At 46.6% G+C, this 14,697-nt stretch overlaps 1 protein-coding gene across 2 annotated transcripts in view; it reads right to left on the bottom strand.

Annotated features, from left to right (window-relative positions):
- GGT1 (gamma-glutamyltransferase 1) overlaps positions 1–14,697 on the bottom strand; it is a 30,121-nt gene that overhangs the window by 4,107 nt on the left and 11,317 nt on the right. For both annotated transcript variants that reach the window (XM_028710514.2, XM_028710513.2), the window contains 6 exons: positions 12,552–12,641; positions 9,610–9,802; positions 7,595–7,752; positions 7,068–7,217; positions 4,933–5,069; positions 3,738–3,922 (listed from right to left, as the gene is read on the bottom strand). In XM_028710514.2, coding sequence (XP_028566347.2) covers positions 3,738–3,922; positions 4,933–5,069; positions 7,068–7,217; positions 7,595–7,752; positions 9,610–9,802; positions 12,552–12,641 — 913 coding nt within the window. The remainder of the gene's footprint in view (positions 1–3,737; positions 3,923–4,932; positions 5,070–7,067; positions 7,218–7,594; positions 7,753–9,609; positions 9,803–12,551; positions 12,642–14,697) is intronic.

Genomic DNA, 14,697 nt, shown 5'->3' with positions numbered 1-14,697 from the left:
TCCGTCACGGTGTTCCGTTGCACCAGAAGCGGTTTAGTCTTGCTGGCCACATGACCCGGAAAGCTCTCTGTGGACAAACGCCGGCTCCCTTGGCCTAAAAGCGACATGAGTGCCGCAACCCCATAGTCGCCTGTGACTGGACTTAACAGCCCAGGGGTCCTTTTTACCTTACTAGCATCACCACCTCACAGCAGTTTGGGACACCTGCGCACAAAATGTGTGCTTCTGAGCAGCCCATGAGCCAAAGAGGTCCATGTGCCAGGGAACTGGGCCTGCTTCTGGTCCATAGCTGTCAACGTTTCCCTTTTTTTAAAGGGAAATTCCCTTATTCTGAATAGGATTCCTCTCAAGAAAAGGGAAAAGTTGACAGCTATGGTCTGGTCCCTCCTCTGGGCTCTTTGGCAGAGTCACCAAACCTGTAGGATGGTGCTTCCCAAACCTTTTCAGACCCCTCCCCCTTGGTTCCATAAACTCATCCCCAATGCCCCCTACCCTCCGGCACTCCACTGCCGCCCTCTTGCCTCATAGCCCCTCTCCCCAGGTATTCACCCCCCACCCCAGGGAGCAGCACTACACAATTTGGGAACCGCTGCTCTAGAAGATGGAGGAACAGCCCATGGCAAGGGGTTAGCTACCGTTCATGCCTGGGTCTTAAAAACGGCTCTTGCTCCCATCCTTTTGTAGTTACGAATGTAAGTCCAAAGCTAAGACACTTTTAATTACGGTATTATTTTTTTTTAAAAGGAAGAGATTAGTATCTCAGAAATGCTGGAAAAGTTTAACGTTCATTATCAGGTTATGCTGAGCTGACATAAACACATTCCTCCAATGAAAATAGGGACGTCCTATTCCATAATAAGGGACACGGGTGGCGCTGTGGGTAAATCCTCAGCGCCTAGGGCTTGCAGATCGCATGGTCAGCGGTTCGAATCCGAGTGGCGGGGTGAGCTCCCGTCTGCGGTCCCAGGTCCTGCCCACCTAGCAGTTCGAAAGCACCCCTAAAGTGCAAGTAGATAAATAGGTACCGCTTTCTAGCGGGAAGGTAACGGCATTTCCGTGTGCTGCGCTGGTGCCGGCTCGCCAGAGCAGCTTCGTCACGCTGGCCACGTGACCCGGAAGTGTCTCCGGACAGCACTGGCCCCTGGCCTCTTAAGTGAGATGGGCGCACAACCCTAGAGTTGGGCATGACTGGCCCGTACGGGCAGGGGTACCTTTATTCCATAATAAGAATTTTATTATTTATACCCTGCTTATCTGACTGGGTTGCCCCAGCCACACTGGGCAGCCTCCAACACATATAAAACATAATAAAACATAAAATATTTTTTAAAACTTCACTATACAGTGGTACCTTGGTTTAAGAACATCTTAGTTTATGAACAACTTGGATTAAGAACGCTGCAAACCTGGAAGTAGGTGTTTAGGTTTGTGCACTTTGCCTTGGAAGCAGAACATGTTCTGCTTCCTGTTGAGTGTGTTCCATTTGTAAATTGAGTCCCCTGCTGCTATGGGAAAGCACGCCTTAGTTTAAGAACGCTTTGGTTTAAGAACGGATTTAGTTCGTAAACCAAGGTACCCCTGTACAGGGCTGCCTTCAGAGGTCTTCTAAAGGTTGTGTAGTTACTTAGCTCCTTAGCTTGGGGGTCACATAACTCCATGACCAATGAAAATAGGGATGGTCTGCCATACCCAACAACATTTCTCTGATTAAAATTAGGGATGGCCTAAGGGAAAGCGGGACATTCTGGGATTAAACCAAAAACCGGAATGGTTTTTGTAAATCTGGGACTGTCCCTGGAAAATAGAGACACTTTGAGAGTCTGTAAACATTCATCCTTTCCAGCATCTCTAAGATAAACTATTCCTTCTTCTTCTTCTTTACATCATTGCTTCCTGTTTTGTGTGCTACAAACATTCCTCCTGCATGGAAAAGGATTGGATGCTTAGAAAAAGAGGCTCCCATGCTCCCATGTGCACCTGCAAACACTCAAGAGCCCATGACAAGTTTTACAAAATGAACAGATGAAGCGCCTCTGTCCTTGGAAGCAGGTTTGCAGAGAGGGGAGGGAAACCTGGCTTTGGACTGAGGACCTGGGGGTCTGATTCTTCAGGAAAGTACAAATGGTTTGTGTTTGTTAGGTTGTGTTGGGTTGGGTTTGCTCCACCACCAATGTAACCCAGTGCTGACACCATGTGGAAAATGTTCCATCTGCAACTGCTGTTGGTGGAAGATGTAACGGCCAAGATTTTCCTCCAAAACCATAGAATCGTAGAATTGTAACAGTTGGAAAGGGTGGGACCCAAAGGGTCTTCTGGTCCCAGTAAGAGGATCAGTTCTCCTCCTCAATGCTCCTGACCCAAAGAGAGCTCCTGCGTCTTTGACAATTCTGTGAAGATCAGAATTCTTCCAGGTGAAGTATTTTCTCCCAGACATGGAGCTGCAGTCAGTGCCGGATTTACGTATAACCTAAACAAACTATAGCTTAGGGCCCCACTCTCTTGGGAGCCCCCCAAAAAATTAAAGGGAAAAAATTGGATGTACATTTCCAAAATATAAGATAAAAAACAAATAAAATAAAACCTACATGCAGCAACAGTGTTTTGTGTTGTGTTTGGACCTATTAGGTCCATAAATTACCATGTAGCATATATTCAACACAAAAAGCAGCAATTTGTTGTTGACAAAGGACAGCTGGACGTATAAAGGGTCCCATTACCTTCAGTAGCTTAGGGCCTCATCAAATCCGGCCCTGGCTGCAGTGACAGCCAATTCTAGCCTAAAGGAGGCAGTGGACAACTCTTTGCTGAGGGAAAAAAACCTTCTCCAGGACAATATAGGGCCAATCTCCATACTGTATCATAAGGCACATCTCAGATTGAGGTTTTTCTGGATAATGTGGGTTAACTAGATCAGGGGTTTCCAGGAGTCCACAAGCTTCATTCAAGTTGTCTGTGGATTTGTGGATGAAGGCAGGAGATGGCCCTGAACCCATTGCACTAAATATTTATATTGATTTTTTAACAGTGTTTTAATTGCTTATCTTACTGTATTATGCGGAATACAACAAAATACACTGTGCGAGAAATAAAAGAAGCAATTAAGGTGCCATTTTAAATTGTGCAGTATCTAGGGCAACACATTGTTTTTAAACAGAGGTTGAAACAAAGGTTGGGTGGCCCATCTGCTAGGGAATCTTTAGCTGTCATTCGTAGATGACTCTTCCAGCTCTACAATTCTATGATTCTATTATTGCAATAGCAGGCAGAAAAATCATTATGTGGTCCGCCAAGGCCCTCAGCAATGCTAAGTGGTTTTTGGGGATCAGGGGGAATTTGGGAACCACTGATTTGGATCTAGTTCAGTCCATATCCAGACATAAACAACTTTGTTCCCCTTGGATCCTGTGGTGAGCGTCTGTGCGTACCCTGGGAAAGCAGTGTAATCCATCAAAGACTGTCATAGAATCACAGAATTATAGAGTTGGAAGGGACCTAGAGAATCATCTAGTCCAACCCCCTTGCAATGCAGGAATATTCAGCTGTCCCATACGGGAATCGAACCTGCAACCTTGGCATCATCAGCACCATGGTCTACCCAACTGAGCTATCCAGGCTCCTCTGAATTAATCCTTCCCCCACAGCCCGTTTCAGCAGAAGCCAATTCTCCACTGCAAGTTCCCATCCCAGCCACCCTTGGCAGAGTCCCCTGCACAGGAAGCAATGCTCAGAGCTCCTACTATTGGTTGATGGTGCTGGTGGCAGCCACAGCGCTCCCGTCTGCGGACACCACAGAGAGGTGGGATGTCCCAGAGTCGTCCGGACTGTAATATTCTGGCTCGTAGTAGCTGACTTCATGGGTCTCATCGGTGATTTTGGCCCACAGCTTCTTCGAAAAGTGCTCCGAGGTTATGTTTTCGATGATCTGGATGGAAGGAGAGAAAGCAAAGGTAGTGGTGGTTATCGCCGTGTCAGGAACCTGACTTGGCATTGTGGGATATTTAAAATGCAGTCAAACCAACCATTCATGTTTTGCTAGATGGGCACATGATAGGAGCTGAAGCTCGCACAGTTTTCCTGTAAGTTCTCTGGAGAGAACTCTGTGAGAGACACTCCCACTGTCCCCCCCTGACATGGGGAGGGCATAGCTTTTTCTCCTACCCGCCTGGGCACAACCGCTCTTTCCATCTTTCCCCACCATGCCAGCAATGTGAGAATGCCCACTTAGTCAGAGCTCCAAACTCAGACCACGTTTTAAGCTAGACCAGGGAACAGCAAACTTTTTCAGCAGGGGGCCAGTCCACTGTCCCTCGGACCTTGTGGGGGCCGGACTATATTTTAGGGGGAAATGAACAAATTCCTATGCCCCACAAATAACCCAGAGATGCATTTTAAATGAAAACACACATTCTACTCATGTAAAAACACACTGATTCCCGGACCGTCCACAGACTGGATTTAGAAGGCAATTGGGCCGGATCCGGCCCCCAAGCCTTAGTTTGCCTACCCATGAGCTAGACTTAAGTATGTCTTTGTAATCAAATAACCGCTTTAAGCCCTCCTGAACAAAGCTGCTGTGCCAGTTACTTTTCAGCAAGTATTCTGAGTGAGTAAATGTTGTTGCTTTTTAACAAGACTTGTTTGTGTGGTTATTGTTTTAAGGGTGAGGAAAGAGGGAAATAACAGGAGAAACCAGTCTGCCTCAAAGCAACCTGTATTGGCTGAAACTATCTAAGCTTTCCGCTTTAAGCTGTAAAGGGATAGCACGTTGCTGAACTCACAAACGTGAGGAAGGAAGAATAACAGCTCATAAATATATCCTCTCCTAGCTTCGATTAACATCCCAACAGGCAAAACGATTGAAGCTAGCCCTCTGCCACTGAGCTAAATAAGCCCTTTTATATCTCAGATATTACAGAACAGCGATGGACTTACCCCGGCAATGTTGACAAACGCAGGGTCCCCCAGTAAAGTCCTCTTGGCGTAAGCAAAGCGGAAGGCCTCAACGATGCGGTGGTAAGTCAAGACCTTTTTCTCCAGAGTCTCCACGTCGCTGCGGGCGAAATTAAATTCTGCCAGAGAGAATCAAAGGTTGGGCATCAGACAGGTGAGCAGAGCCCCTGCCACAGCTGAAGCTGGCAAGGGTGCAATTTGAGCCAAACTGGGAGTGTTGGTGTTATGTACTGAAGTTCGCACCCTGGGCCAGCAGGGGGATACTGTAGATAGTTATGCAAATAAGGGATCGAAAGTGACGTTCAGTGATTGGATAGTTTTAGAAAATTGTTACAGTAACGTTGTACTGGAGCTATATACAGTGGTGCCTTGCAAGACGAAATTAATTCGTTCCGCGAGTTTTGTCGTCTTGCGATTTTTTTCGTCTTGCGAAGCACAGTGTCGGAAAAGTTTCGGAAAAGCTTCAAAAATCAACAAAGTCTTCAAAAACCTCAAAAAAGGCTACCACACCGCGTGCTATGAGTTGCTCCTCGAAGTCAAGTCGCAACTGTATTAACGGTGTTAAGAAAAAGGAAATAAACTTGCAAGACGTTTCCGTCTTGCAAAGCAAGCCCATAGGGAAAATCGTCTTGTGAAGCAGCTCAAAAAACAAAAAACCCTTTCGTCTTGCGGGTTTTTTGTCTTGCGAGGCATTCGTCTTGCGAGGTACCACTGTATAAGCAAGCTGACTGAGCTCTTCAGTTCAGTTCTGTTCTGGCCTGTGAATAAACAAGAGCTGTTTGAAGAATCGCTGTGTCGTCCGATATGTTCACCCACAACCTAACAGTTGGGGTGTTGGGGAGAGAGTCCTTGCGGGAGGGGGCATGGCAGCCAGTCAGCATATCCTCACTTGGCCACATGTAGTTCGCTGGGTGATCTTGGGCAAACCTAGCTGTCAGGGGACTGCCATCGGAACAGGGGAGAGAAGTAGGGGGGCCGTTGCAATACAGAGAGCCTCCGAAACTCCTGAGGAGCAGTTCCTCTTCCAGCGGTGGGAAAAGCCATACCTCCAGTGGAGAAGAGAGGGAAGGGGCCAGCCAAGCGAGGAAAAGGCTTGAGGATGCTGCTGAGAGCCCCAGCGCCTCACCTGGCCAGGAGGGACGCACGCCACTTCCATCACCCAGCTTGTGCAGAGGGGTGAAACGCAAGGAGGGGAGGAGGAGGCTTGGGGTGCCGAAGTTCTTATGTTGGGGGAGAAGCTGGAAGGGGCCACTCCCGGATTCTGCAAGTGACTGAGACAGACATGAACTTTGCAGATCTGCACTGTAAATAGTTTGCACAATAAAACCTGTAAAAGACAGGTTGGAGTCCTGCCTGGTTACTCATGAGCAACCACCATCAGCATCTGACACTAGCCTACCTCGCAGGGTTGTTGAGGAGATTAATTTGAGATGGGGTGGGTGGGAGAAGCATGTATGCCACCTTCAGCTCCTTAGGGAGGAAAGATGGGATATAAATCCAACAAACAAGTAGGCATTTTTAAGCCTCTTTAAGGAGAAAGCTTAAGCTCCTTAAAAAGGAGAAAGCTTAAAGCTCCTTGGGAGAAAGGCGATGGCAAACCTAGACAGCATCTTAAAAAGCAGAGACATCACCTTGCCAACAAAGGTCCGTATAGTAAAAGCTATGGTTTTCCCAGTAGTGATGTATGGAAGTGAGAGCTGGACCATAAAGAAGGCTGATCGCCGAAGAATTGATGCTTTTGAATTATGGTGCTGGAGGAGACTCTTGAGAGTCCCATGGACTGCAAGAAGATCAAACCTATCCATTCTTAAGGAAATCAGCCCCGAGTGCTCACTGGAAGGACAGATCCTGAAGCTGAGGCTCCAATACTTTGGCCACCTCATGAGAAGAGAAGACTCCCTGGAAAAGACCCTGATGCTGGGAAAGATGGAGGGCACAAGGAGAAGGGGATGACAGAGGACGAGATGGTTGGACAGTGTTCTCGAAGCTACAAACATGAGTCTGACCAAACTGCAGGAGGCAGTGGAAGACAGGAGTGCCTGGCGTGCTCTGGTCCATGGGGTCACGAAGAGTCGGACACGACTAAACGACTAAACAACAATAAGGAGAAAGCTTACCTTTCATGATGTTGAGCGCCAGGGCCAGCACAGCACCACTAAAGGGGGCATTGGGTGCAAACATGGTGAGCTCTCCTATGTGGACCTTTAAAGGATTTTCATCTAGAATCGGTGTGTAGTCTCTCAAGTCGTCCAGAGTCATGTTCCCTCCTGGAAGAGAAGATGGGGACAGGGGTCCCAATTGAATAAAATATTTGGGGGCCCCAGCCAGATAAGCCCCGCTCCACATAATTGACCACTGGACATGGGGCACGCACGCCATTTGAACGGCAATGCCCATCAACTTTTGGGTGGGGCGAAGGAATCTCAGACCCTTGGAGTTGGCTCCTGCGATCTGGACTGAACCAGAGCTCCCAGGACGCCTTGGCATGGGTTTTAAAGGCTACACCCCTGCCATGGGTGGCAAAAACAATCGGAGAGGTGGCTAGTCCATAAGACTGTCAAGCTGCCAGTGGCCTTTTCATGGGGTTTAGAAATGGCAGTGGACCTTTCCTATATAAGCCCTCTGCCACATCCAGATTTCTTACCTGCTGCTGTGATGTCGGCTATAATTTGCTGAGCTAAGCTCCCGGTATAAAAGGCATCTGGACCCTCATCGGCTAAGATCTCGTAGGTGCGGGCCAAGTTGGGTAGGGTGAGAATCTCATTCTCCTGGAGAACTTTCCCGTCTTTGCAGAAGACCGCACTGGTGGGGGAGAGGGAGAGGAAAGACAAGGAGAGTTGGCCACATGGTGGTCTTGTAGTAAGGTTAAAGCTTACTGAGAAATGATATATAATGAATTGAAAAGGATGTTCAAAATAACGTTTATAAAAAAACAAAAAACCCAGAAGCTTTTCTTTTGGGAGTTATAGGGACAGAACTACCTAAGTTGTATAGAAATTTATTCATGTATGCTACTACAGCAGCCAGAATGTTACTTGCCCAAAAGTGGAAAGAAGCAGAAGTCGCAGGAAAGGAAGAATGGATACAAAAAAATTACAGAATATGCAAAAATGGCGAAACTTACCGGAAGAATAAGAAATCAAGATAACAAACTTTTTAATAAAAGAATGGAAATGGTTTATTGAGTATTTCAAGATAAATTGTAAACAGATAAAAACATTAGCAAGATTATTGTAATAACCTGCCGTTTTATAAGAGTACCGTATATACCGTATTTTTTGCTCTATAAGACTCACTTTTTCCCTCCTAAAAAGTAAGGGGAAATGTGTGTGCGTCTTATGGAGCGGATGCAGGCTGCGCAGCTATCCCAGAAGCCAGAACAGCAAGAGGGATTGCTGCTTTCACTGCGCAGCGATCCCTCTTGCTGTTCTGGCTTCTGAGATTCATAATATTTTTTTTCTTGTTTTCCTCCTCCAAAAACTAGGTGCGTCTGGTGGTCTGGTGCGTCTTATAGAGCGAAAAATATGGTATTTACAGTACATAAATAAATGAGCAAATTAAGTTAATTTGGATATGCAGAAGATTTTAAAAATAAATTTAATGAACCGCAGAAAGCAGGGGAAGGTAGACAAATTTTGAAATGTTAAATGGATTGTAAAATGAATGAAATATATAAATTTGAAAAGTAAAAATAAAAAACTTTTTTAAAAAAGGAGAGTTGGCCAACTGGGTGCTTGCATGCTAGCTCACATGGCAGCACTGTAACCTCCTAGATCAGAGTTTCTCAAACCTCGGTCTCCAGATGTCTTTGGACTACAATTCCCATCATCCCTGGCTAGTGGGGCCATGGTCACAGATGATGGGAATTGTAGTCCAAAACCAGCTAGAGACTCAGGTTTGGGGAACCCTGTCAATGGCAGCATGTTGAGGCAGAAGACAGCACCATGGGTCACCTTCCAGGGTCTACAGTGGATGGGAAGGCTTGCAGGACATCCTCCCCCAACCTGGCAGCCTTCAGATGTTTTGAACTAAAACTTCTATCCGCCCCAACCAGGGCAGCCATATTATGCTGGGACTGATGGGACTTGTAGTCCAAAATATTTGGAATGCATCAGGCTGGGAAAGGCTGGTGTACCTTCACCCTTTCTTCAATGTGGATACTGAACACCTGAAGAGGGCCCAACTCTGCACATGTTCAGGTGAACTCTGCACGTTGACTTGGGGGTAGGTGGGGCGAGCGATGGCGCCACTTGCTGATCTGCCTGAGGCAGCAAAATGTCTGGTCAGTCAGACTTCCATAGAAAGGCCTTTGAGCCTAAAACATGAGACATGCTTTGTTGAGATGCTACATCTCTTCAAGGGTTGTTTTCTGTGGGATTTATTAAACTGGAATGAACAACTGTCATGACCTAAATGGGAAACAGAGAGAGCTGGCAGCCTGTGGAGCAGATTTGGCCCCTGAATCCATTTCATCAGGCACTTGGCAGCCGTGCCAAATTCCAGCCAAGGTACGGCCAAAAGGTTTGCTGAAGGTTTGGTGGCCTCCTTTGGCTCTGATCTCCCTGTGAGGGAGCCAACCCCATCACCGCTCCCTCAGTTGAGCTCCCACTGCGCTTTTGACCTCCCTGTGCCACAGAGTGCCTTACCCCCAAAACCTACCACATGGACGGGTTGCTCTCAACCGCTTCCTTTCTATACGCCAGGGCTCCTGCCAGGCCTTTCCCAACCGGGAAACCCTTCCGTGCCAGTTCGATGCTGGGCAGAAACAGCTCCTTCCATGCCAGCTTGCCGTGCCGTTTGTGAGCCATTTCGTAGCCACGGATCTCTCCCGGAATTGCAATGGACAACCCTCCTGGAACAGGCAGAGAGAGCAAGGAGATCAAGATGTTAAATTATTTTTGTATGCCACAACTGCTACTTGTATTTTGTTGGCTAAAAAGTGGAAAACCCAAGAATTACCAACGATAGAAGAATGGCAGATGAAGATGATTTTTCAGAGCTAGCCAACCTAACCGGAAGAGTCTGTGACCAGAAAGAGGAGGAGTATCAGGAAGAGTGGATTAAATTTAATGATTACATAGTTAAATATGTTAAGTTAAATTAACTGAAAACAGCTTGCAGATACTTAATCGGCTTAGGATTTTATTTATGTTAAGTGATGAATTAATATGTTTAATTTCATAATGTGAAGATTTAAAGATGTTAATGTTTAAGTTAAATTTTATAAGAACTGTGATTTGGAAAACCATTAAAAGGATATGCAATGAAATTCAACCAAGGGGATGCGAGGAAGTCACTTAACAATGTTAATAAGTGTAATTTTTAATAAGGCTATGATTTAGGTTTGTTTGTCTTATGTGTTTGTTTGTTTGTTTATAATGTTGTGAAAACCAATAAAAAAAAATTGGGGGGAAAAAAGAGAGAGAGCAAGCAGATCAATACACCACAATCAGAGAGCAGAGAGCAAGCAGATCAAAATTCCAGTATCTGAGGGGCAGGGAGCTTTGGGGAAGCTTTGCCTCAGGACAGCCCACATTCAAAGGGCTGCGCACAACTCCCTCTTTGCACCTCATGGAGAAGGAGGTGAGGTGAGGAGAGGGGCACCTGTGGGCCAAGATGGACTCCCCTCAATTGCTGGCTCATAAGAGGAGAAGAAGAAGGCAGTCAGGGCCCTTGGGTCAGTGCTGGGGACCCCAGCAAACTTGTGAGTGGCATTCAGGGGGCTGGTAAAGTTTAGCCTTCATGAAAGGACTTGGAGGGTACTTCTGCAGACCTCTTGAAAGTGGCCAAAATAAAATAAATAATAATAATAATAATAATACACTATTTTTACCCTACCCATCTGGCTGGTTTTCCCCAGCCACTGTGGGCGGCTTCCAACAAGAGATTAAAAATACATTAAGACATCAGTCATTAGAAACTTCCCTAAACAGGGCTGCCTTCTAAACGTCAGATAGTTGTTTATTTCCTTGACATCTGGTGGGAGGGCGTTCCACAGGGCAGGTGCCACTACCGAGAAGGCCCTCTGCCTGGTTCACTGCAACTTTGCTTTTCACAGCAAGGGAACCACCAGAAGGCCCTCGGAGCTGGACCTCAGTGTCCGGGCAGAACAATGGGGGTGGAGACGCTCCTTCAGGTCTACTGGGCCGAGGCCATTTAGGGCTTTAAAGGTCAGCACCAACACTTTGAATTGTGCTCGGAAACGTACTGGGAGCCAAGACCGGTGTTATGTGGTCTCGGCGGCTGCTCCCAGTCACCAGTCTAGAAAGTGCTTGGGGTGTCTTAATTAGGTTAGAGCCCAGGCAACTGAGTAAGGCCTGGCGGGATGCAAACCAGACAAGGGCACCCCATGAACCAATTTAAATCAAGGCTAGCAAAATGCTAAGTGTGTACAGTCTTAGGTTCATCAGGCACCTCCTGCCAACTGGTCATTATAGGAACAACTTTTAGAAATAGGCTCTTGAGTTTTGGTTTTCCTCTTCCCTTCCTGTCACCTTTTCCTTGCGTGTGGTGTCTCCCCCCCCCCCCCAATTGTAAGGACTGTCTTGTTTTGATCGCATGCAAGCCACTCTGAGAGCCTTTCAGGATGAAGAGTGGGGCACAAATACTCTAAACAAACAAACAAACAAACAAACAGATTGATTTCTTGCCCTTGGTGCCATCGTGCTTTGCACAAGTTTCCTGGGCAAGGTCGTGATTTCAGGAGGTTGTGGACTCTGCTTCATTGGAGGTTTCTAAGCAGAGACGGGATGGCCATCTGTCATGGATGCTTTAGTCGAGATTGCTGTACTGCAGGGGATTGGACTAGATGACCTATGGGATCCCTTCCAGCTCTACAAATTTTATGATTCTATGATTCAGTAGATTAGTGGGAGATTTTTTAAAATAACTGTAAGATGGAGCTTCTTCCTCATACTCTTCATTGGAGAAAAAAACATGGCACAGCCCAGATAATTCAGACTGAAATTCCCAGGTGACAGAAAAACTTATTTATTTATACAACTGTGGCCTGTGTTTTGTTAGCCCCAAAATGGAAAGCGAGCGAGTTCCCAACTAAAGAAGGATGGCAGCTTAAGTTGACAGAATATGCACAACTTGCAGAAAAACATATGGAGTAAGAGAACAAGAAGAACACATCTTTAAAGAAGATTGGAAAACGTTCACTGAATATCTGGAAAAGAATTGTGTACAGCTGAAAACGCTGGAAGCCTTAAGATAAATTCAACAGTGTAAATAAGTTTGGGTGGATGCAATAGTGGAAAACAGATTGGTATAGTTTTTGTAAAATACGCAGTGATTTAAGATACGTAAAACGAATCTTGGAAAGAGAAGGGAAGTCATTGACATCTTAAGGCTGTAAAATGTTTATATGAAATTGTAAAAGAGAAAATTTAATAAAAATTATATATATATATATTTAAAAGACATGGCACAGCCTGAGCAGGAAGGTCCATTTTTCGGACTCAGGAATGGAGGTAGATGAGGAGCATTTAGGACAACTTCAGGGACACCTTTACCTATACCACAATACTCTAGACGTGCCAACCTACCTGGATCCCAGCCTGCCAATAACACCAATGAAGGATTTCCCATCCCTTTACCTTTCTTGGACAGCTGTGTGTCATTGCCAAACATATCCCGGGATGCACTTCTTGGCGCCGTCTCCCTGGCATTGATGACTTCCACTTTCCCTGTCGAGAGGCAAAAAATCTGTCTCAGCATTTGTCCACAGATTGTCAGGGAGTCAACACAGTGATGAATCTGGCCAAGTCAGAAATTGGCATGCTCTAGGATCACATCTCTGCAGTGCTGCTGGCTGGTTCGCACATTACATTGAAACACAGGGAGGGGCAAGCTGTTTCTCCAAGCATGTACAAGAGTCGGTGTGGAAGTGCCCAGTTGCTGATTTGTACAGCTCAATCATTGCGTACGCACTGACGATACACTAGTTGAACTTTGCAGGTGAACAATTCAACAGCAGGAGTGGACAACTCAGCTCTTTGTGTTGAAAGCTGCCTACCACTGGTATTATACTTTGGTAATGTTACCTTAGGAACACGGGTGGCGCTGTGGTCTAAACCACAGAGCCTAAGGCTTGCCAATCAGAAGGTCGGCGGTTTGAATCCGTGCGACGGGGTGAGCTCCCATTGCTCGGTCCCTGCTCCTGCCAACCTAGCAGTTCGAAAGCACACCAGTGCAAGTAGATAAATAGGTACTGCTCCAGCGGGAAGGTAAACGGTGTTTCTGTGCACTGCTCTGGTTCGCCAGAAGCGGCTTAGTCATGCCGGCCACATAACCCAGAAGCTGTACACCGGCTCCCTCGGCCAATAAAGCGAGATGAGCGCTGCAACCACAGAGTCGGCCACGACTGGACCTAATGGTCAGGGGTCCCTTTACGTTTACCTAATGTTACCTTATATCTAGAGTAACCCACACTCAGCAAGCTTTGTTATCCCATTCCTCATTATTAGGACTGCTTGGTACAGCTATATTTACTTTGTAATCAGGGTGGGTGCAAGACACCCTAAATTCCGGATCAAGCTAGTGTTAGAATTTAATTAAGGTTTGTGTGTTAAAACTGGCTGCTAGACCCGTGTGTGTATTTGAGCTGTGTTCTAAGGGCTTCTAACCCTATGGAATCAACATGTGTCAATAGCTAATTAAGCCAACCTAGTGCTTCCTGTGATGTGTCAAAAGCGAATTAAGCCAGGACTAGCCTTCTGCGGGTGGCGGGGTGTGGGTGGCGCTGTGGTCTAAACCACTGAGCCTAGGGCTTGTCAATCGGAAGGTCGGCGGCTCGAATCCCCGCAACGGGGTGAGCTCCTGTTGCTTGGTCCCTGCTCCTGCCAACCTAGCAGTTCAAAATCACATCAAAGTGCAAGTAGATAAATAGGTACTGCTCCGGCAGGAAGGTAAACAGTGTTTCCGTGCGCTGCTCTGGTTTGCCAGAAGCAGCCTAGTCATGCTGGCCACATGATCTGGAAGCTGTCTGCAGACAAACACCAGCTCCCTCAGTCTATAGAGCGAGATGAGAGCGCAACCCCAGAGTCATCCGCGACTGGACCTAACGGTCAGGGGTACCTTTACCTTTACCTTTACCCTTCTGCAGGAGGTGATAGCCTGGGGATAAGGAGCGATTAGAACAACAAAAGATCAAGAGGAAATTTCATTTGCAAATGAATGGGTTCCCTCCCCCCTTTCCTCTAATGAGAGTTAGCTTTAAAGTGTTTTAGGATTGCAGTTAGGAGTTATAAAATGGACATAATAAGCAGCAGGCTGGAGTGACAGTCGAAGAGCAGCATTTGATTGGCTGGCGTCTACTTATGTCCAAGGCTGCTGTGGTTATAGGAGAAGCCAGAACCTCTTGGAGCATGAATGCCACAAATCCCTCCATCATAAGCTCAGGTTGTATAGATATGTAAATAAACCATATACCATAAAGACACCGCAGTCTCCCCTGTGCCTCATTCCCAGAAGGAAACTCAGACCTTAGGTGAGCACACCTAGAACCCCTGGAATCTCAGAGATTTGGGTGGTGTGCAACACTATTTTCAAGAAAAACATACCGAAGCCTGAGGGGTCTCTGGTGGCTTCCACCAGAACTGGTGCCCCTTCAGGTTCCAGACTACAATCCCCATCAACCCCAACCAGCTGCCTGGGGCTGATGGGAATTGTAGTCCAAAACATCTGGGGGCACCCAGTTGGAAAAGGCAGCCTTAGCAGCTGCCCCAGGCAGGCAGGCATGTC

This window comes from Podarcis muralis, chromosome 16 (assembly GCF_964188315.1).
Source record: "Podarcis muralis chromosome 16, rPodMur119.hap1.1, whole genome shotgun sequence".
Classification (NCBI taxonomy): Eukaryota; Metazoa; Chordata; class Lepidosauria; order Squamata; family Lacertidae; genus Podarcis; species Podarcis muralis.
This window is presented reverse-complemented; position numbering and strand designations above follow the sequence as displayed.